At 40.0% G+C, this 24,709-nt stretch overlaps 1 protein-coding gene across 1 annotated transcript in view; it reads right to left on the bottom strand.

Moving 5' to 3' along the window:
* Nucleotides 1-24,709, bottom strand: part of camk1da (calcium/calmodulin-dependent protein kinase 1Da) — a 103,657-nt gene that overhangs the window by 10,266 nt on the left and 68,682 nt on the right. Inside the window, exons 4-7 of the mRNA XM_079552500.1 lie at nucleotides 9,939-10,077; nucleotides 8,787-8,913; nucleotides 3,791-3,866; nucleotides 301-413 (exon numbers count right to left, since the gene is read on the bottom strand). Of these exons, the coding sequence (XP_079408626.1) occupies nucleotides 301-413; nucleotides 3,791-3,866; nucleotides 8,787-8,913; nucleotides 9,939-10,077 (455 nt within the window). The remainder of the gene's footprint in view (nucleotides 1-300; nucleotides 414-3,790; nucleotides 3,867-8,786; nucleotides 8,914-9,938; nucleotides 10,078-24,709) is intronic.

Here is a 24,709-nt window from a genome sequence, read left to right as displayed (position 1 = left end):
GGATGGCTGGCCAGGCAATAGGTCTTCACTGGATCAGCCATTCCCAAAGTCATGCATTCTGGACTCCATTTTGATGAACAGAGAAGCCTGCCTACGTCTACAGTAGAGTCTGTCATTCACTAGATGATCTCAAACTACCACGACAAAAATATCGAAATGAATCATGTAACTCTAGTCCATTCACCCTGTGCTGGCAACAATGGGATTTTATGTGCACAGAAATCAAAGAGGAGTTTGTGTTTGCCAAGTTTCCCCACATTAACATTATTCTAAAACTGGAAGAACTGGAAAGAACCTGACCTGAGTCCGAGATGTCATCCCAGTACGGAGCATCGAACTCAAAATCTGCCTTTAAAATCTGCTCAAACAGTTTGGAGTCATTTTCGTCGTAGAACGGAGGGTATCCACACAGCCTGCAAGAGGGAAGCAGATATTAATACTGGGTTACAGATTACACTGTGAGATTGTATAGGCCTCTAAGATGGGGGCAGTCAAATCATTTTTTTCATTTGTAGGTCAGCGTTTCCCAAACAGCACACCCTGGAGACTGTGTGAAGGGTGCATGGGATCAGCCGTGCTGCTTGAGCGCTTTGCAGGTGAGACGGGTGCAGCACATTTCCTGAACAAAGGGGAGAGGGGCACCGATGCTTTTCCTGTTCTTTAAAAAAAGATGTGTAGTCTGGGACCTGGTGCTACCTTTGCCGATGCTGCAGCAAAACATGATCCCCAGCCCAGCGTTGTCACATGGGTCATAACATTTTTTTTTTTTTAAAAGAAACGCTTTGGAGCCAGGTTTTTAAATCAGTGCCGGGGGGGGGGGCAAAGTGTACATTGGAATCCTGTTTACAAAGTGTCCTTTGGAGTCGCCCCTTGCAACCAGGAGGTGGTATTGCAGCAATGTCAGCTCCCCATGATGCGGACCAAAGAGACCCGTTGGATTGCTGTGTACTCAAGTGTGAAATCAGAAAAAAATAACAAACAGATATTGCACTGAAGGTTGGGAAACTGTGCCATCTTTTGCCAAATGAACAAGTGAGATAGGATACAGGATGTGAGAGTCTTCTGCATTTGATTGACGTGTTGATCCGTGATTTATTGGAGCAATTAACCTCTTAACTCCCGCCCGAACCGAGAGGATCATTTTTTTGTTGGGTATTCAACTCATTTTTGTAAATTTTTGTCATTTTTGTCACATTTTTTCATCCATTTTTATCACATTTTTGTACTTTTTTGTCACATTTTGTCAATTTTTGGTCATTTTTTTGTCAATTTTTTGTCAATTTCTTGTGACATTTTTGCCACTTTTTCATCCATTTTTCGTCACTTTTTTGTCAGTGTTTTCTCACTTTTTTGTCACATTTCCATCATTGTTTTCGTCTCAGTTTTGTTGCTATTTTCACAGCTTTTTTCCAGAAGCTTTTGGATTGGGGTAAAGCCAAACTGGAGAAAATGTGCTCGGTTCAGGTGGGAGTTAAGGGGTTAAAAACCTTTTGGGGTTGGCTGTGGGCAAATTCCCAGATGCTTTTGCAACAGAAAGTAGTAGTGGCTGGCTGGCCAAGCTAGATAGGGACAGGCTCTGCTCAGTTTGCAGAGGGAAAGGGGATGCTGTAAAAGACCAGGAAAAATAAATGTCCAGGTTCAGAATTTGTATGTTTTACTATACACACTATGCCCAATTTCAGAGGAATTTGATAAACAAATGAGAGTTGTACAGCCTATAATGCGTTCAAACCAGTGCCCTTTTGTTGACAATTTCTGATCATAGTTTCGTATATACAATATTTCCAGTAATCTGCAATAGAAGGCACTCAGCTAATTGGAATAATAGCGTTCACCTTTGTGAGTCTCCTTGTCAGTAATAGTGTCTGTATTCAGGTCTCGTTAGCTTTTAGAAGCAGCTCAGGTGGAAGGATCCCTTTAGGTAATCAGCCATGATAATCACAGTGTCCTCAATACAATCCAGTGGAGTGATGCTGAGTGGCGGGACAGAGATGCCAAAGTATGAAAACTACAGGGCAGAATCGCTTTTCTTCAAAAAACAAAAATGGGAGGTTGGTAATTGGCTTCTTTTTGCTTCCTTGGTGCCATTATTAGAGATACATTTTGTATCTTTGGGAGAAACATTTGGGCACTTTTGCTGGGTCTCCATCCCCAAAGGAAATCTCGGATCATTTCATATTCCAAGCCGGTGATCAGAACTACAGGAAAATGGCCAGTCTTGCTCACGAACACATCAGTTCACTGTCAGACGGGCAGCACAGTGGGGCATCAGTTAGCTCTTGTGCTCTTGTGCAGATAGAAGGTCCCGGGTTCGATCCCTGGCCGGACAGGGCGTTTCTGTGTGGAGTTTGCATGTTCTCCACGTGTCTGCGTCGGTTTCCTCCGAGCACTTTGGTTTCCCCTACCACTAAAAACATGTACAATAGGCCAGGATGAGAAGTGAGAGTGTATTTGACGGTGCGAGTGGGGGGGTGAGGCGCATTCTTTAACATGCACTGTCCTATAAGAGAGCTAGTTTATCAATTGCTACTATTTGCGAAGGTGGCCATGTCCCTTTGTGACTCCTTCAATCGGTAAATATTCAGCCTGATTAAAGGAATAGGCCACTTTCTACACTGTAAGACCAGACAGGTACGCATTAACTTGTCTAAGCTCCGGTAACAACATATCTCAGTTTGGAAAAACGGTGGCCTGTTCCTTTAAAGAAAAGGTCTCCGTGACCTGATTTCGGTTGCTCCGGAGTATAAGTCGCATTGTACCATTGACAAGCCTCTCCCGGCAGCATGTTGTTAAAGCACCTATTTGCAAACTAGTTCCTCTACCTGTGGCCATCTAGCTTTTAGCCCACTATTAGCTTTTTTTGTTTTCTTCATTGCAGTAAGAGAAACCTCTGCTTTGCATCAGTCTCACGTTTCCCACTCACTCCAAACTTTCCTTCTGCTGCTGCTCAATAACCTTTTTTCTTTTCCAGTGGTACAGTAAGTAAGTGCTTTATTTGTCATTGTACAACAAGCATAGAGTGCCCTCTAGCGACTGTAAGTGTGAAACTAACAAACGTGAAATTATGGCTGGGCGATATATCGATATATTTTTAAATGGGATATGGAATTAGACCATATCGTATATATAATTATAGTTCAAATTCATATAAACTGTTAAGTTAACAAAAAGAAACAGGTAATCTCATGCTGATGTTTAAAAAAGTTGACCTTAAACTGAGCACTTTATTTTGTTATCTCTTTATATGTAAATACTGCCCTCAAAAAAAGATTGATCTATTTTATTTTATAGGCTATTTTTATTTAAGATATTTTTTTATTTAAATGTGCACCTTACGGAGCTTTGTTAAACATTGTTTATGTTTATATTTTATAGAGAGTTTTCAAAAAAACTACTCGTATTTGGCTTTGACTTTGAATGAACATTTAATTTCACAGCTCTCATTTTGTGGAAAAAATGTGGGATAGATATCCTATATCGATATTCACCCTAAATATATCGGAAAATACGGTAGACATTTTAACAAAATTTTAGAAGCAGCTGCTTTCTATTGAGGAAACTGTTTCTTGATGTTCGTGGAGCATGTTTGTGAAACAGTTTTGGACGTATTTGAGCTTTGAGAAGAAATAAATACGTTTTTGAGCATGGCAATTCTGGATGTTTTTATGGACACATGCGTCCGGAACGTTAGGTAGTTAGGCAGCCACGGCGACAATGCATGTGGTATGTAATGTATGTATCGCCCCCTTTTATTTATAAAGTGCTGCGCCTGAAATAGTGTAAAACTTACAGGATATACGCGATGACTCCAATGGACCAACAGTCTACAGCTTTACTGTAAGGCTTCTGCGCGAGCACCTCTGGAGCTGAAACACAGGCCGATATAGATCAGAGTTCAGTACAGACAAAGACATTTATCATAGCAGATATTGATGACTGCCCAACAAAACCACAGTAAAATTACAATGCATTTTACAGCAAACCTTGCGCTGTCAAAACCTTTCTCCCCCTTACGCTCCTCATATGATCTATTTAAAACTACTGTGTGCCTTTTATGTTTTTTATTGGTTGGAAAGTGCACAGAAACAACACATTCTTCCACAATCACTCATGTTTATGTTGGCAATTGCTGATAATTTGAGGGGGGGAGGGGCAAACAAGCTCTTCCATGTTATTCCTATTTAAATACAGTTATCCGAGTAGTTACACGATCCAAGTATAGTCACACAAAATGTTCTAAGCGGATAAAAAGGGGAACTAAATGCGTAATAACACCTTAGGAGCACTTCGACGTGTGCGCAGTAATATTTTCTTACTTCACCCCCGTTTGGCCCCATAGGAGAGGAGAGAAGGTGAAGCTAAATGCTAACAACATCCTTGGTCTTTTTGCGTGACTGAGCGCACACGTAAAGACCAGACAGGTACGCATCAACTCGTCTAAGCTCTGGTGAGAACATATGTCAGTATGGAAAAACTGTGGCCTGTTCCTTTAAAGAAAAGGTCTCTGTGGATATTAAAACAAATTAATAAGTTACTTGGGACCGGAATTGGAAGTTTAGCATGGGGTCAGTCAGAGAAATACTGTGAGGCTGTCCATTTGAAAGCCAGAAGAGAGAAGAAACCAATGAGAAATAGGCCGTTTTTGAGGGATATCCTGTTTACAATAGAAACCTCCAAAGCAGCCTTTTGCTTCTTTGCTGTATAATTTCAAAGCAAACCCCGTTTCCCTTTTTGTGTGCGCAGAGTTGGCCCGGCCTGACCTTCCTGTGCAGCTCATTATTGAGACTGGACACAGCAAATGAGAGTAGACAGGGAGGTCAGCTCAGCTCTGCCGCTGTCTCTAATACATTTACACACACACTGTAAGAATTTTAGGCCTGGCACACATTGCCTCTCAGATAGGAGTAATGGCTCAAATCTGGGCCAGAGCTAAATACTTCTGCTGAATCACTGGTGATGTTTACATGCTCGTAGTGTCTCGCTATAACTGCGTGTGGTTGTATTTAGCTTATAATAACCCAAGTTTACTGGAAAACATTTTTTACACATCAGTCATCATGTCTGGAAAGCACTTGGAAGCAGCATTTGGAAGCGATAGTGGTTTAGCAGTCACTGTGTTTTTCCAGTACAAAATCAGACACTAATACTTGTGTGATACCAACACCACAACAATAATTATGAATCAGGAGCTCACAAATCATTAACCCGGTAAATAGAGCTGCATGGCGACGCTGCTCTGTGGAATTGCTTAAAAAGTGTGGAATTATTTGGACATTTTGCAAGTAATAGATTGTCTTCGCTTTCCAGACTGGTGAGGTATCATTATCTCAGATGGAGGGCAGGAGACTTTACAACTCTATAGGAAAGATACAGTTAAATTGCTCTTTATTTGGTAGTGATTGGATTCACAAACATGCCACATTCATCGTATTGCTCAAAGTCCCTTTATCTTTTAACTGATCAACATTACTCACATGTTTTTGTATGTTGTCACCACTTATGGCCAGTTTAATGAGAACCATGAGTTACCACGGTTACGATCATGGAATTCTTACCTGACCATTTGCTGCTGTGACTTATTTTGACACTCGTTTGATTGATTTCTAGTGGATATATTTAGAAGAGTGTCATTTCTGTCTGCAGCAGTAATGCCTTGTGGTCACAAACATCTCCACAGGAGGCGAAGCAGCAGGAGTCGGAGAGAAACAGAGCAAAACCTGACCATTTATAGTCAAAGTCTGGCAGCTTTTGAACCACGCATATGGAGATAAAGTCAATTTAGTCGGTGCCAACACAAAATACTACAACCTTCTGCTGTCGAAGATATGGGCTGTCATGAGTTTATAGGTCTTTATGGGGGGATTGTTTATAGAGCATGTCAGATTCAACTGCGCTGTTTGTGTTGAACAGCTGGGTCTGAGAACAACAGTTGGGTATAGGCACGTCTGAGGCTGCTCAGTAGCAGAAGAAACGGAACAATAATGTTGAACAATGTGGTATTTTAATGCAATTGAGTTTTTAGAGGTTGATACATCTCAGTGTTAATAAATAATACAATGTTTCACATGTAAAGAGGAAAACCTATCACAAACATGTTTACACTGCATTGACTAATTTATAACATTGGGTTAAAGTTTGAAATCATAATGTGGAGTTATACTGCACTTCTATAAACCCCATTAAGCCCTAAGTCTCACTTATGGTTGAAAGGCACTTCATAGAGTCCTGCAGCTGACTGGTGTCACAACCATCACAATGAAGGCCTCTCAACCATCTGAGCTTATTCCTATGGGCGACAGGACCCACGGGTCTTGACCAAGGGCTGGGCAACATGGTAAAAATAAAATAAAATATATATATACACAACCACCCCAAAGTTTGGGGCCACCCAGGCCAATTGTAGAGAGCTTCTCTAATCAGCACAACAGTTTTCAGCAGTGCTAGCATAATTGCCCCTAATTCCATTAAATATCACCTGTTTCCAGCTAGAATGGGCATTCACAACATTAATAATGTCTAGACTTAGGGCTGTGCAAAATCAAAATTTTATTACAATTTCGATTATTTCACTAAACTATTACAAAATTAGCATAATCGAAAAAAAAGCAGACTTGCATTATTTCATGGCGCTGGGATTATCTTCCCTTCGCATTTCACGTGCCATGGCTCATGCTTTTGCCTGACATAAAAACAAACAGCGCTGTGTGATGATGTCATCAGGCCGCGCTGCTCAGTTTACTTGCGCAGGTGTGAGGGCTGGCCAGCAGGGGGCAGGTGTGAAACAGAGACCTGTCCTTAATCGAGGCAAGCTTGAAATCATTTGTACTTTTATGATTGTTCAGAAAACAAAAAATATTCAGCATAATTTTTTCATCAATAAATATATAAATAAAATAAAGACATTTTTTTTAAAGGCAACAAATAATCGTGATTTCTATTATGACTAAAATAATCGAGATTATTATTTTTTCAATAATCTAGACTGCATCTATCTAGACAGTATTTCTGACATGTTTCTACAAGCAATGCCATTTAATCCCATGTTTCTTACTGCTCAAAACATTCTTAAGATTTGCAAACATTCCGTCAAACAAAAGAATGACGGGAATTTTTTACTTTTGAGCTTAATATTTAGTTAAAAATTTTTATTCCTCCAAATTCCACATTCTCCTGCATACCAGGTGGTGTTACTACCACAGGCTGCAGACCTGTCGATTCAAAGCTCCTGCCCGAGACTTGACCCGGAACAGATTTAATCACGATTTGATTACAGTTGCAAAGTCCTATCCTGACCTAAATCTTTATGTCTCCTACAAGCAGAAAACCACAAGTTAAAAATCCTTTCAACCCTGATATTTCTCTTTTCTGGGTCATCTGTACTCAATATGCCAGTCATGTATGTACGCACGCAGCACCGCAGCAGCTGTGAGGCACTGATAAGGCAGATCACATCGAACCAAAACTGTGCTCATTTGAATTTCCGTGTGTTTTTCTGGGATTACAGCCGGAAGTCAGAAACTCAATTTGATTTACATTTAAATTAGTCGGATTCTGACGTGTAATGGTGTGTGGTAAAGGCAGAAAGCACGAATGACAAAATTAACTCAATAAAGGGCAGTAAAGTGTATAGGTAATTGGCAGAGATTTAATTACCAAAGAAAAAAACTCAATGTAATGAGTTCTATCTGGTGATGTCTCTTTATAGTGAATTGTTGCCAAACTAAATATTTACCTTTATTTACCCAATCCTGGGCTAAACAACCCAAAACAAAACAAATGCACATGTTCAAACCCTCTCCCCCACAACCCCTCCACCGGCCGTGGAGTCGATTTGGTTGGAGGAAAATGTGTGTCACTCACTTAAATGCGCTAAGTCTGGAGTGGCAAGATCACAAAGTGAAAAATGTCACGCTATCGTCTGCGTTTTGAGACACAAGATCCTGCCCCAAGAGTCCAGAAAAGCGTTACACCAGAACAAATGCATTGTTAAAGCGGGGGTATTCTGCTTTTTTCAATCACATAGCACCAGTCTATATCACACGACAATGATGACGAAACCTTCTGTCGGTCTGTAAATGCAGTAAATTAGAATAACTGCCTTGTATAAAATTGCTCTCTCAAAATGGCTGTAGTGAATGTCTTGAAATAGGCCTCTGTCTTTTTAAAAACCTCTGACTGACCCTTTCCGACACGCCCCCTCCACACGCTGTCTGTGGCATCAGTGGGGAGGGGGTTCTGCTGAGGAGCAGTGGTTGGTTACTCGGCTGGTGACGAAAGCTCGGAGGCGTCTCCAGGAGGTGGGGGCGTTCCTAGGAAGACTCAGGCAAACCTATCCCTAAAATGGCCGCCATCAGAGTTTTTACAGATTACTCAAAAATACGTGAATGTGCCGAGGCAACACTTCAGGCATGTTTTTAATGAGGGAATGACATAATAACATGATGTAAAGCTTGCAAAAGACGATTTTGCATAATACCCCTCTTTAAAGGAACAGGCCACCGTTTTTCCATACTGAGATATGTTCTTAACTGAGCTTAGACGAGTTGATGTGTACCTGTCTGGTCTTTGTGCGTGCGCTCAGTCACGCAAAACAACCAAAGGTGTTGCTAGCATTTGGCCTCTCCCAATGTATTCCTATAGCTCCAAACGGGGGTGAAGTTGGAAGCTACAACGCTCTTCCACGGGCACAAAGACCAGACAGGTACGTATCACTCATCTATTTTTTCTGTAAAATAAACTCCATAAGGTGAACGTTGTTTCTGTATATTTATACGTGTCTCACTCACCCACGTATCCAGGCGTCCCACAGGCGGTGGACATGACGTCCCCACTGCCCTCCATTTTGGACAGACCGAAGTCACTGATCATGATCTTTGACTCGTCCTGAGGGTTGAAGTACAGCAGGTTCTCCGGCTGTGGAGAGAAACAGAACACAGGTTTGATTGATATTGATTTAGTGCCGGCACCCTTTTCCTGGCAACAATGTTTTCATCGATCTTTTTCAAGTTAAAACAAGAAAGGTGAAGGCTGAGGTGTCCAAACGTAGGTGTCCGAATCTGTCTCAAGCATGATATGATGGAAAATCCAGCTTTTTAGTTTGATATCTTATTTGCTGTTAAAATTCCCAAACTGATTTCAAAAAAGAAAAACAATTCAAACTCCTTTGACCTAATGTTATTCTTTTTCATCTTCAGCATAAACAGTTTTCCTATTTTAAGCAGAGCCCGACAGACATTTAAGACACATTGTAATTATTCACAATGTCCTAAATGTTAAGAGGCAACCCACTTTTTTAACAGCCTATTTCACTTTTGAACTGTGCACCATTAACCTCAAAGCTCCCCTAAATCATTAAATTTACAGGATGTGAGTTGGACGCACACATACACTGACCTACGACCTTGACCGTCACCCCTAGAGGTATTCAGGGTTTTGCTGTGAGACATTATACTGGCATCCTGTCATCACGAAACACGGAGGGGGAGGTTTAGACCAATCAGATTGCCCAAAACATCTGCCTCGCGCCACCAATAACCCCAAGTGCATTGTGAGAGAGCTTTTATTGTGGCAGTAAATCATAGGCTGTCAGCGCCAAAGGAACTGAGGACATGTCACTGGGGCAATGGTGCTAGCTGTGTTTATGGTTAAGAGGAGACACCTGCCTCGTATGGAATAAAGTTGAACACTAAATTAAAAGAATTTCCTGTCCACATTTGGAAAAATCCTGGAGCATTTCCTGGGAAAAGGCAAACTGATTCTATCTAGTGCACAACAATTCCAAAAAACCAACAGGAGATAATAAACTACTTAGTGATGGTAGTGCTGAGTGGGGCTGACAGCACAGATGGGCAGCTTCATGTGTACATCAGGGCAGCTGTGACTATAATAGAAGCCTACCAGCACAGAGAATGTAATGAATGAATAATGATGTACTGTACCTTTAAGTCTCTGTGGACTATTCCCATTCTGTGCAGGTAGTTGACTGCATCCAGTACTTGTCTTATCAACGTACTAGCATCTTTCTCTGTGTAAAACCCTTTCTCCACGATTCGGTCAAACAGCTCGCCCCCGGACACACTGCAGAACAAAAGGGACAAAACAACAGTGTCAGTTTAAGTGCATTCACAAGGGCTAACATGTTTTTTTTGTTGTTTTTTTTTGCTCCCCTCTCTCCACCTGGTAGTAAGAAGTAACTGCGTGGACAGGGCCATGGGTCGATGCGTCTGATAATTTATGAGCAGTACATGCATCAAGCCAAGGCTGAACCGCACACACACACGCTCGCGCAAGAGACCTATAGCCTGCAGCGTCTGAAACAGATTGCAGTAATGTGGACCAAATGCTGCAGAGCCCAAGTACAGCCCGCAAAAGCACCTCACCTATTCACCTATGACCTACGCTTCCAGGCACACATATACATAAAGGTGAGGAAAATCCCCATATAACCCAGTAGTTTGAAAATAATGAGAAGTATCCCAAGAGAACACATTAATAAAGTGCATGACAGGGGAATGGATTCAAAAAGATATCACACAAGATGGTGAGTATCAATTCTTCTCATATGAAAGACTATTTTGTATGAGCACATTGCTATTCCTTCATTAGTAGTGAGGGCATTTTTTAATATAGCAGCTCATAAAATGCATTTATGTCAAGTCATGAAATTATAAAAAAATTCAGTTTACTGCATGTGATTAAGTCATAAATATAGCTGATACCATAAATGATATTCTACCTTGAAATTTCCAAGTTTAATATTTGTGTATCGATTGCAATGCTTTAATATTTATACTCAACTGTGGCACATGATCAAACAAGACTCCAAACTAGTGCAAACTCAGTAGCTTGGCCTCTATAAATACCTCAGCATTTTAGCACATTTCATGCTTCAACAGACAGAAGCCTTTCAGCCCTTCATTTATTGCATTTAACATAAGCAGCATAAGCTGAAGATACTGTATGACAATGTTCAAATCCAGATGGAAAACAGTTCTTTTTACCTATGGATATGACAACTGAGCGTGCTCTACAAAAAAAAATCACTTGCCTTCCCTATAGGGATTGTTCAAATATATCTATACATATATAAACATGATCAATCCCCAGTATTCTCTGCAAGTATTCTCTGAGTGACTATAGTGCCTTATTTGAACCGGTTAGAGTGCATGCTACAAGCCCTTCCTTGCTGTTGTGTCAGGGAGGGCAGGTCAATACGTCAAGATCAATCACAAAACACCTGGAAATAAAATGGAAATTGGCCCAATAAAAAGGGTGTCATTTCAACCCCGGGGCAGATTCTTCTCATAGACATTTCATATTTCTGTAATCTCCAAAAACAGCATGAGGTGGCTTGCTCGTGCACATTACGTTGCACCACAGTGGTTCATTCTAATGTTAGCTGCCCATGCAAATAGCTCCCTCTGCTGGGAAAACACCAACACACACTGTCATTCTTTCACAATTCACAGCGGTGGCTTAAATAAACACATATTAAGGATAGTGATCATGGTTTGCAAATGATAAATGCCACAACAATCTTTATGCTTAGATTAATGTGTAAGAGCTTGAAAAGGACATAGTTGCTGCAAATTAACTTTGTGGGTCAAGAACTATGAAATAATTATTAAAACAGGAAGGACGGTTCCTCTATCATCAATACAAGATCTTAGTGAAAAAATAAATCTTGTTAATGCAATTGTAATTGTGTTAACTTGCGATGGTAGTGTCGGGATAATGATGTTATTACAATGTTTCACCATTTCAACATGAGATATTCCATTTTAATTAAGGACAAATTGTAGGAGAAGGTTTTTTTAGTGTTTTTTTTTCGCTCACCGACCATAACAAGACTTGAATAACAATACATCAGCACCTGTAATGTGTAACCTGTGGTACTAAAAGTAAGTAAAAGAGAAATTCCAGACATTTATAAATCCAGTGCTTTTTTTTCTGTTTCTGTTGAGTTTGTCGATCTATGTCCGATGAGGACTTTAACAATGTGGCAATGTAATGCTATGATCACTTCATATTGCGATACAATGCTGTATCTTTTTTTTTTAAAACTTTTTCTTTTTTGCAATATATTGTGCAGACCTAGTGCCATTGTAAATTCTATTACTTATGCCAGAGTGATTTGGGGTAATGTTTTTTTTTTTTGTTAAAAAAAAAAAAAAGACCTTTGTTGTAACTAAAAATAAATAAATAAATAAATCTTGTGACACTGTAGAAGCTTATCGAAACAACCGTGGAGAATGCTCGCTGAAATCAATCCAACTTTATTTCTATAGCACATTTTATAAACAAGTGTTTCCAATGTGCTGCACAGCTGCAGTAGTATTAAAAAATAAAATCAAGTGAAACCAAACCAATCCATAAAACAATAAACAACTAAACAATTTAATTCTAAAAAAAACAAAAGAAATTAAGAGAAACAGAGGACCACACAACTCACGAGGTGTTAAAAGCCTGTTTACTGTTAAAACTGTGGGGGCTGTTTGGACGTGGAGGGGCAGAGCGTTCCACAGCTCGGGGCCAACAAAGGAGAACGCCCTGTCCCCCCATGTTTTACAATCCGTCTTAGCCTCCACGAGCTGGAACCTCTGACCTCAAAGTGTGCGGTGTCGATTTGGATAAGATCTGTGATATACTCAAAGATTTAAAAACAAACACATCTTAAAATCAGTTCTAAAATTAACAGAAAGCAAGTGCATTTTTTCCCTTATTGAGATAAAACCTAGCCATGACATCACTCAAGTACTGAAGTGGGGGTGTCAGGGGGCTATTTGCAGTTTTCCTGAGTGGCATGTAAATTTGCCAGTCATCCGCATAAATTGTAGGAGATGCCATGTTTTTTTTGGATGGGGGGAGAATATAAAGTGTGAACAGTACAGGTGCAAGAACTGAATCTTGGGGGACTCCACCAAAGCTAAAGGGACTCCAACAAAAACAATCTATAAAAAAATTTGGTGCCAACTCTTTTTGGCCATCATTAGTGATGCAACATTAAAGTGAAAATCAATTTGAATTAATAAGCGGATTCGGCATCTCTTCGAGCGCAAAGCATGCTGGTCCTGGTTAAAGGTCAGGCCTACCCGGATCGTATCCCAAACTGTCAACATGACCGAGTTTGACACAGATATTGAATATATTGAGCGTTGAAAATTGTTGTTTTATAAGAATTCTGTAAGAAACAGGAACACGGTGTTACTGGGAGGAGAAAAATAACTTGTGGCCCTTGCTAAACCAATAAAAAAATAAAAAAACAGTTGTTGATAAAATAGATAAGATAAGATAATCCTTTATTGATCTCACAACGGAGAAATTCACTTGTTACAATCGGCATTCAATAAGATCACTCAGAGTGTGCAAAAAACAGACAGGAAATGTGCAAACAGTTCAATAGTAGAAAACGAGGTATCTTATGTACAATAAGTAAAGCAAAAATCTCAGGGGGTGGAGTTATATCAATAAGGGAATAATAATGAATAAAATAGGATAAAAATTAGAACAGGTTATATAAGTAGAATATTGGGGTGTAAAGTTACAGTCCTAGTGCAGATTGTTGTATTAAGTAAATAGACGTATTGGTTACAAATAGCATTACTAGTTAGCTATATGTCAAACTTACTAATTTAATCCACTCGTGTCACGACGTTCTGGATCTTTTCTTACAGTAGGAAATGTGATGAGTAAGTAGGCTCCATATACAACGCTGTGAGGTTCCTTTATTGTACTCATGAATAGAACAAAACTCTTCCATAGACTGATTAAGCCCACGTGGACAGTCGCACTGCAATGGAGAATGAATGTGAACCTGGCATATCACCATAAATCCACTTTAAGCGAAGTAATAGTTACTAAATAGCCGGTTGTTCTATGATAGTATGGTTTTAATGGGCTTAATTGACACCGTGGGTAGGTAGGAACTTAGACCTGAACATTACCACACAATGCTGATTTGGCTTATACATGAACTGTAATTAAAGACTCTTTATTAAACTTAATTTGACTATTAATGGATGATGTATTTGCCTGAAGAGCGCTGTATTGAAAACAGATGCTAGTGCTAGTATTACAGAACGGCAGCACAAAAGCACTGCCTTACAGTAAGTCTGTTGCTATAGTCACAAATTACATTAGAGATTGGGAAAGTTGGGCTGTAATGAAGTTTGAGGAGAAAAGAAAGAGCAAAATAAACTCTTAATCCTTTCAGAGACAAAGAGAGCAGCAAAACGTCCCGGGACTATACTGAAAAGGTCAAAGACGAACAGACGCTGCAGTGGTGTAGTTACAGAGAGGGTCCAGCTTTACTTCACATTTTTGGAAACGGCTTTCATTCTACAAAGCAAATTTAAAAGCTGTTATATTTTTGCTGCAAAGTGCAACGATTAAAATGGCTACACCTTTCTGATGATTAAATAATGCTGCTGAAATGTATAGAATCATCCCATTTAACAACTCAGCGATGACAGAAAAACAGAGGTACTGCTACAGAATTACAAGCACAAAACTAAATATCACATTGCTTTAGGTATTTGTTGAGACTAGCTTTGACTGACAAATTGATCAACAAGTAAATAGCCTGTCTACAATGATATGATAATAAAATGTGCACTGTAATGTCTGTCTGGCTTTTGCTAGGTTAAATACGACAGTGCTTGACACCAGGTCAGACAAAATTTAATTTGTGGATGATCAGTGAGATTTACCAACGATAATTTTGAGTTGTCAAATTCCCCCCAAAACTCGAAGATTATTTGGGCCATTTTACTCAACCTTTTGAAAATAACACAACAGTTTGGCCATGATTACATTTGGAGGAAGCTTGTAAGGCTAGAAAGCATCATGATATGGGTATTTTGTTGCAGGTGGGACTTCTCAAAATAGATGTCTTTGTAAAAGAAACAGTATTATATTCATTCTGAAGTCTAATTATCAATTATAATAATTATGAATATATTATAAATAAAAACAAGGGGGCGCTCAATCGTAGACTATGGTATTATTGCTTCTGCCTTTAGGTTTTCTGTATTTCTTTTTCAAGGGTTCTTAGATTTGAATTTTGAAACGCAATATTATAACGACTGACTGATTGAAACATGCCTCAATCGACCTCTTGTTTTTTTTATAAATGGCGCCCCCGCAGGCACATTGCACAACAGCAAGATGACACCTGTCTAACGTCGCCCTATCTGGCCCTATACGTATTTGCAAACTGGAGAAAATTTCAGTATTTTAAAATATCAAAATTCTACTTAGGTTTGTGGCTGTGCTTGTTCAAGTAGGTTATTCAAGAAACTTTTGATACCACACAAACCAGGTTTTGGTGATGAGGAAGAGATAGAAAAAGTGCAGGGCTCTGAATTATGCGATAATGAATTCTAATCAAACGGGACGTTCTGGTCATCGGTACGGCAACACCGTCAAGACCGTGATATGGTGTGATTTACTTTTTTGATCAGAACAACCAAATGAAATTTTTTGTCAAATTACTTTAATTTTCATAAAAAATGTTTACTGTCCTTATATAAATGTGCTCAAGATCGCTATCGTGCCAAATTTTAATTTTGGTTAATGAAAAACTTTAAAACGTGCAGCCCTAGTTCATTGTGAGCAGAACGCAGCCTAGACAGATTAACTTTTTCAACATTTTGTAATGGTCCTTGTCAATCCTTTCTTTCTTTTGGACATTCTAAGTTTCCCTGAAGGCCACAATAAAATCAGTTTGGGGTCAGGAACACAGCCTCGCAGGGGGATTTTAAAGTGATGACAAAAGCCGTGTTGCACCACGATGTGGCCTTACGAAAACGCGCTTCTACGGCACTGCTACCTCAACCACAACAGGATTGCGACTGGAACAGGTGTGGGCACAAAACCTCCCAGCCAGTCTCCTCCCATTGGGCCCTCACACCCCACTATTGCCCTTCGTAACATCACCACACGCTTTTCAAAAAAGGAAGTTCTCACAGAAGGAAAGGGGAAAAGAAGTCATTCTCAAAGCATTTTATAAGTGTGAAATTACTGGGTTTGCAGTCACAGCCTTAAATGGATGAATATTAGCCATTATCTTCAAAAACATCAGCTACACGATACTTATTATCATTTCTCTTGCTTAAGAACAAAAAACGCTAAATCTTCAGTGCCAGTGCTTTGGTGCCTTCCTCTCCTTTATTCGAAGAATCTGTGACAGCTAAATGGCCTGTTGTTGATCAAAAAGATGATCCAAACTGCTCTGCTTCCAGCGTGCATGAATTTACAACTGGCAGCTCTCTCTTCTGAGCCCACACAACACTGGATCCTATGTGTTTTTCCTCTCTCTCTTTCAATCCATCCCCCTCTCTCCCCTTTGCCATATCTCTCCCTCTCTCATCTATCTCTAGTTTATTGGGGCTCAACCGATATGGATCTTTGGGGTCCGATACCGATATGATTGGCAGATAATTAAATGGACCGCTGATATTTTTTGAATATGTCTTGTTAATCTTGTGCATGATGCTTCTACACTTGTCAGTGTTGAACTGTAACAGCAGGGGGGGCTGTATATTCATATTTAGTAGGTACTTTAGAGAAAATTAGTCTGAAAGACAAAAATGTGTAGATTCCAAAAGAAAAAGGTAAGTTTCTATCTATCACGGTTCCGAAATTATAAACTAGTCTAAATTGTAAATAATAGGTGAAAATGTATAAAATACTGTAAGTGTACAAACTTGTGATTCTCACCGCAATGTTTCTCTGGTCTCCTGAGGCCTCAGAAATTGTGGGAGGGCTCATTTTAAAGCTCTTCTGAGTTGAGGTTTCGGATATATCAGCCGGTCGATACATCGGTCAGGCCCAAATCTCTATGTCTCTATCTCCATCTCTCTATTACCATCCATCCATCCATCCTTTACCAACACACCCTCCCATCCATCCATCCATCCATCCATCCATCCATCCATAGCTTTCTCTCTCTCTCCATCCATTCCTCACCCACCTTCCCATCTATGTCCCATCCATCTCTCTGTCTTCATTCATCCATCATCGACTGCCCGACAGACCGACTAACCCATCTTTCTCTCCCTCTCTATCTATCCATCCATCCATCCATCCATCCGTCCATCCATCCCTCACCCACTTTCCCATCCATGTCACGTCCATCTCTCCATCAAACTATCCATCATGCACCACATAAACATTCATCCATCATTAACCAACCAACCCATCCATCTCTTTCTCTCCCTCTCTATCTATCCCTCACCCACCTTCCCATCTATGTCACATCCATCTCTCTGTCTTCATTCATCCATCATTAACCAACCAACCAACCAACCAACCAACCAACCAACCAACCCTCTTGCTCTCCCTTTAAATCTATCCCTCACCCACCTTCCCATCTATGTCACATCCATCTCTCTGTCTTCATTCATCCATCATTAACCAACCAACCAACCAACCAACCAACCAACCAACCAACCAACCAACCAACCAACCAACCAACCAACCAACCCATCCATCCCTCCCTCTCTATCTATTCCTCACCTCCCATTTATGCCTTTGTTGCCCTTCTCATCCCTCTCCCTTGTCCTGTGTCTCCCTCACTCTCTCCCCTCTGAGCTTACGTAAGTTGAGCTGTGATGAACTGGGAGATATTGGCGAGCCTCATTGATTTGCCACTTTGTAATCGCACGTTAAATATTCACCAGGCCTCGATTCATTTGACAGAACCAGCCGAAATGTGAACAAATGCTTTGAATCCCGCCGTATCAAATGATCAGGGACAAGTGCCGCAATTACAACTCACTTGGCAATGTGATGAGGTTATCTTGACTAATGACCAGAAATGCTTGATCAAAAACCTAAGGGAATGAAAAGCCTGCAGCGTATATACGGGCAGATGAATACGAGCCTTTTTTCTCAGGCCTCTTAAATTTTTTACTCTGACTTTCTTTGTGAAGTGCCTGCCTTTCATTATTGGTCTGAGCACGTATCAACACGAAAGCACAGATTAAAGACAATTACACCAAAGCAAAAATGCACAAAGGCTTTGGATATAATGGTTTTGTGCGATAGAACAAATGAAATCATAGCACTAAGCACATTGATAATTGGTTTCTGTGTAGTTAATTAAAAATGCAATTGCTATTTTCAGCTTGTTTGGAAAAATCATAAGCATTTTGAGTGGATTGAATCAAATTGAAAGGCTACAGTGAGTGTGCCTGCTGAGGGAACACCATCACTAGAGTCAATTGCTTTGAGAACTAGTTAGATGAACGCAATTTAATGCTGCTGAACAACATCTATTCACCGGGTATTCACAAGGCACCCTTATGTCTCTCTTAGGCAGAGTGACTGCAGATGCCTGGTCTCAAAACTAAATTTTCTGGGGACTCATTGTCCCAGCCCTAGTATTTGACTGGGACCCAAATATATTGCCTTTCAGTATATTGCAAGACATTGTTGCCGCAATACCAAGTACTGAGAAAAATGTTTAATGGCCGTGCAGCGCAAGCGCAAGTTTTGTCGAGCTGCTTTGTAGAGCGGAACTGAATGTACCACTGCCTTTGCGTGTTTCTCGTAGAAAACTGTTAACTCTGTTTCACGCACTAAGTTTGTATTATGTAATTTTATTTCTCCAGCTCCCCAAACCACATGTGGGCTGGTTGGGCGAACTCCCACGAAGCCTCGAGAACCCGATGGAGGGATTAGAGCTGGTCCAGAGTGCCACGACCAGGACGAAAACCACATTGTTTCTCCTGGATCCAAGGTTCCTCCTCTCCAGCACCCTGGAGGAGACCTAACCGGGGAGGCTGAGGAGTGTGATCCTTCTATAGTTGGAGCACACCCTCCGAACCCCCTTCTTAACGAGAGGGACCACCACCCCGGTCAGCCAATTCAGAGGCACTGTCCCTGACCGCCACGCGACATGTCAGTCAAGACAGTCCTACAACATCCAGACACTTAAGTTACTCAGAATGAATTTCATCCACCCCCGGAGCCCTGCCACCAAGGAACGTTATAACAACATCAGTGACTTCAGCTTGGGTGATGGGCGTCCCCCTTCAAGTCCTCAGTTGCTGCTTCCCCAATGGAAAATGTGACGATGGGATAGAGGAGATCCTCAAAGTACTCCTTTCACCGCACGACAACACTCCCAGTCTAGGTCAGTGCCAGCTGAGTATAGAAAACTGGGTTGAAGAAAGAGGTGAAACGTCCGTAACTCATACGGACGTTTCACCTCTTTCTTCTTTGTTATTGTAGTCAGATTGTAGACTGCTTGACATGACCCAAATACACTTTACTACATGCCATATTGTTTAGAGTAACTCATAAACGTGGTTTGATCTGACTGCATTGATATTTCAATGGAACTATGCTCAGCTGGAGACAGTGGATGGCAGCCTGATATTTCACTGTCTCTTTGAAAAGCCATCGTCTAAAACAACAGGAAGCTTTAGCTCTGTTCTTATTTAATACCACTTTCGCTTGACATGAATTAGACAAACGAAGACGGGGCATAGGTCATAGCCACACTGCAGAACATTACCGATTATCTTAAGAAAGGCCAACTAGTTTGTTGTAAAAAACGGAAAACATAACTATGACATCAGTGTAAAACTGAATGATCAGCTATAGGTTATTGATCCCTGTAGGAAAATGTGTCCTCTGTATTTGACTCATCCTTCATATCTGGTGGACCTGTAGGAGCAGTGGGCAGTGGCAGATGGCAGGCGCCCGGGGAACCATCTCCAGATGTGGAGCCAGGCTATGGTGCAAGGATTAACCCATTGTACATGTTTTTAGAGGGAGAACACGCAAACTCCACACAGAAAGGCCGGGAATCGAACTGTGCCACCGTGCTGTCCAGATGTGTGCTAGTCGCTAGGGTTTGGTACCATTAAATGAATCCACTATGCACTATATATTTCCTTTAGATACAACATTTTTATTCCTTCCAGGGACAGGTCTAAGGAAAGTTACTCGGTTGGTTATTTGGTAAACTTAGAGGTCAGGTCATTCTAGTCCTGTGCAAATAAACATGTAAGACTTTGATATTGATTGAAACCTTTAAAGGAACAGGCCACCGTTTTTACATACTGAGATATGTTCTTACCTGAGCTTAGACAAGTTGATGTGTACCTGTCTGGTCTTTGTGCGTGCCTGTTTCTTTAAAACCATCCATTTATGTATGTTTTAACCCCTTAACTCCCACCTGAACCGAGCACATTTTCTCCAGTTTGGCTTTACCCCAGTCCAGAAGCTTCTGGAAAAAAGCTGAGAAAACAATGATGGAAATGGGACAAAAAGTGAGAAAACATTGACAAAAAAGTGACAAAAGATGGATGAAAAAGTGGCAAAAAAGTAACAAAAATGTCACAAGAAATCGACAAAAAATTGACGAAAAAATGTGATAAAAAAATGACAAAAATGTGACAAAAAAATGACAAAAAAATGACAAAAAATTGACAAAAATTTGATAAAAATGTGACAAAAAAAAGACAAAAATGTGACAAAAAAATGACAAATGTGACAAAAATTTGATAAAAATTTGACAAAAAAATGACAAAAAAATGACAAAATGTTACAAAAACATTACAAAAATGTAACAAAAAAATTACTAAAATTGAAAAAAAAAATGACGAAAAAAATGACAAAAAGATACAAAAATGAGTTGAATACCCAACAAAAAAAATGATGGAAAAAAAATTTGATGACGTGAGGAAAAAGATCCTCTCGGTTCAGGCGGGAGTTAAGAGGTTAAGCTATATTAATAACACTTTTGCTTTTAATCCATTTAAAAAGTTTAAAAGAGGCAACAAACATTTGATATTACATCGCAAGCTCAACTCCATTGTCTTGGCAACATTGCATAGCTCAACCAACATGGAGGCTCTGTGGAATAGTTTGGATGTGTTTGGTTCAAAGTGTAGATCAAGGAGGCTGTTTCAGAGAGAGAAGGTTAAAAGACTCCTATTTAAGGAGAAGAGTAAAATTCCAGCCACATATTACGGATGCGGTTCATCATGGCATCCCAAAGCGGTGGCTTATGGGATGGCACATAGCTCCTAACGCTGGTGAGGAACCACCAGAGGTCCCTAGGCTAAAGGAGGTATGATAAGAAGCATTGAGGCTCCTTTCCCTCCCTCCTTCCTAATGACTTCTTGTCATGGCGAACGTTACAATGTGAATACTTTGCGAATGTGAATATCCATTAACATTACCTACATCCTGAGGTAATTTCAGTTTAAAGTCCCAAAGTAATCTGTGCAAATGGGACTATATTAACGATTATAAGAGCGGTTCAACAATAAAAAATAACCATCCATTTTCTTCCGCTTTATCCGGGGCTGGGTCGCGGGGGCAGCAGTCTCAGCAGAGATAACCAAACTTCCCGATCCACACACACCTCCTCCTAAAAAATAACCATAACTAAAATTATGATTGTAATTTATATTCAATTCAATTAAACGTATTTCCGGAATCATGCCAATGTCTCCACAAGTCAGATTGATAACGTGTTGTATTATTCTATTGGGTTAGATGTTAGGTACTATGACTTTAAAAGGACACAATGGAAAAGTCATTCTGTCAGTATCATCTTATTTTTAGCAAATACTTACGCAAATCCTCGGAATCTATACAGTTGACCATTTGATCTTCCTCTTACAAGCTTAATCCCATGTTGCGACAGGCCACTTGTTTGTTGTGACACTGCTTTGGCAACACATTTGGATTAATCCAATCAGGCCTAAATTACTTAATTACTTAATTACTTGACTTAAGAGCTTTAGTTTGGAAGAAGCATCGTTTCCTTTTTCTACCCATAGGGTTGCACAAGTTTGGAAAAATAGCTTCCGATTATTGAGATTGGGATTAGATTTACAATTCATGTTTACCTGTAAAAACAAGATTCAGGTCACATATATTCACATCCAGAGGCATAATTTCAGACTAAAATGCGAAAACTCACAAGCGTTAACTATAAGACCCTTTTCAGTGGGCTGCAAACCTTTCCCAAAAATTACTTCAAATACAGTAAATTTATTTTTGTTATTCTTTATTGACCTTTATTTAACCAGGATAGTCCCACTGAGATTAAGAATCTCTTTTTCAGGGGAGTCCTGGCCCCAGAGGAGAATCTGTTGTACATGTTTTTAGTGATAGGGGAAACCCGGAGGAAACCTACGCAGACACGGGGAGAACATGCAAGCTCCACACAGAGTGGCCCTGTCCAGGTGGGAATCGAACCCCGGACCTTCTAGCTGTGAGCGCAAACCGCTGCGCCACCGTGCAAATAGGTTTGATAGCTTTGAATATTCAGAACTACTGATCTATTCCTAAAACAGCGGAACTTTGTAAAGCGTGGGATCGGATGGGGTTGTGGTTGGTTGTGGCAGTCAGGCTTCAGTCACAGAGTCCGGAGTGAAGAACTACCTCAGTGCAGCTTTAAAGACACTTGTGGAACTTGTGTAAAATGCAACAAAAGCTTTTTTTTTTTTTTTTTTTATAAAACAGCTATGGCAAAGAGAGAGGTAACAGTAGACGCCAAAATATTTAAGGAATAGCAGTCTAGAAAATAGCTTATCTAGGAACATTAAGAAAAAGAGAAAATGCAAATGATTAAGTTTAGCGGGTGCTGTTGTATTTATCACATAATATTGCAATTTGTGAAACCAATGGGGCGTGAAGAATATTTTCAAATGTTTGTATATTGTAGGGTTGTCACGATAATTACTATGTCGATTTATCGTTTGAAAAATTAGATAAACGATGCATTTTTGGGCTGGGTATTTATCGTCTGTACGTTTATTAGCATTTCCCCCCTATTTTTTCTGTCTAAAAGTATAATTTGTAACTGAAGTACATTGTGCTAGATTATATTTCATGTTTTTGCAGCTTGTGTGGTATTTTAGGGTGAGATAAAGCACTTTTAGAACGCAGATTTACTGTCATTTTCATGCTTTAAAATTGAAAGTATCTGGTATCTTCAGAGTCGATATTATCGTTTATCGTGATATTTTCCTGACACAATATATCAAACTTCAAAATCATGACGGGTCTAAATGCAACTCATGTGTTAAAAAGGAAAGGTTACTATGAACTTTTCGAACAAGGAATTGCAAAGATTTTCATTATTTTTTAGCTGGTTTCAGTGGCATCAAGTGGTCCGCAATAATATCGTTTATCGCAATATTTTCCTTCCTCATGATTTGCTTTACTATATTCAACACACATCACGACCCTGCGCAACACTCCCATAGCTGTTTTTTTAATCTCATAATTGCGTTGTTTTGAGGACGTACAAAGAGGAAGAAAACACACTTCACCTGCAGCACTTTAGCCTTGGTTCTCATCTGTATAACCATGAAATGGAGCAGTTCACAGCAGCACCGTTCCCTTTGCTTATGTGTCTGAGCAAACACACAAACACCCTGAGCGGTGCCTTGGACCATTGTGAGTGACGTGCGCTCTGTGGCCACACCGACCAGCATGACCCTTAGCGGAGAGTCAGGTCCTCCCTGGCAGAATGTTTTTCTTTATTTCAGAGAGGCTTCTCTGTATTGTGGTTTCATATTAAAACTGAAATATTTTGAGCTTCTTTGATCTTTTTTTTGGCTTTAATTATAAAGCTATGATCTTTTTCAAAAAAATTATAATCATTACATTAATCATAAGAAATTTTCGAAAGTGCAAACGTTTTCTCCGAATTGTAGTGTTCCAGTATATGTATATGTATTTACTAATGTGTAAAATGAGCCCAGACCTATTCACAACTGGCTCTAAAATCCTGTTGCTACTTCGGGTCTGAATTGCCGTCATGCACGAGCTTAATATAGAAGGTGCAGTTACACGTATGACCCGAGGTGGCAGCAGTGAGTATAAAATGGCCAACTTGCATCTAGCCCCTTTAAGAGCATCATGATCAGTTTACAAAGGAACTTCATTGTACTGTTATAAAATATAGTAATACAGTGTTAATGGACTTATAATAATTGACAGTGATATGTCTGCATAGCTTCATAATGTCCTTTTAACTGTTAACATTTAACAAGTTTATTTGGGAAACATCTGCCAAATAAGCTTTACATTTGTTACATGTCACAGCCATCTTTAAACGCTCCTGCTCGGGTGATTATGTTCCCCGTTTCCGGAGTGCGTGTTCCAGTTGAAATTTCGAGGTCGAGATAAAGTGCAAAACTATAAGCTAAACTGTGTAGTAAATGGTAAGGTAGGAACAATTCTAAGTATTTTTCCTGTTATTCACAGGCTGTAGCTAAATGAGGCTATACCGTGTGAGAACTAAAGCCAAAACTTAGTGCTGCTAAATGAATAAAGTCCATCTGCTCTCTCCAACCCCTGTTCATCCCCTACATATATGACGGGGAGATGCTGACTCTTGCTGAGCTGACCATGAGACATTACGCGACTCCCTCCAGCGCCGTGAGAACTGTTAATAAGCGCTTTTCTCAACTCAGAATTTATTTTCAGGCCAACATTGTAAATATGAAATAGTTCTCAGCATTTTTCCTAATGAAATGAATGAAATAAGATTTTGCATTCGCAGCCTAGCAGGAACATTGCACAACAGCTGTCCATCAAATGGCTTACAGGAGTCGGCCCCACGTCCTTTTAAATCCTTAAGCATAATGCACGGCTTATTGATGATACCTCCGTTCACCTATTCCTTGGAGTCCCCATTGTGTGCCATACGTGCTCGCTCGTGCAATTACAT

This window comes from Gobius niger (genome assembly GCF_951799975.1).
Source record: "Gobius niger genome assembly, chromosome: 2".
Classification (NCBI taxonomy): Eukaryota; Metazoa; Chordata; class Actinopteri; order Gobiiformes; family Gobiidae; genus Gobius; species Gobius niger.
This window is presented reverse-complemented; position numbering and strand designations above follow the sequence as displayed.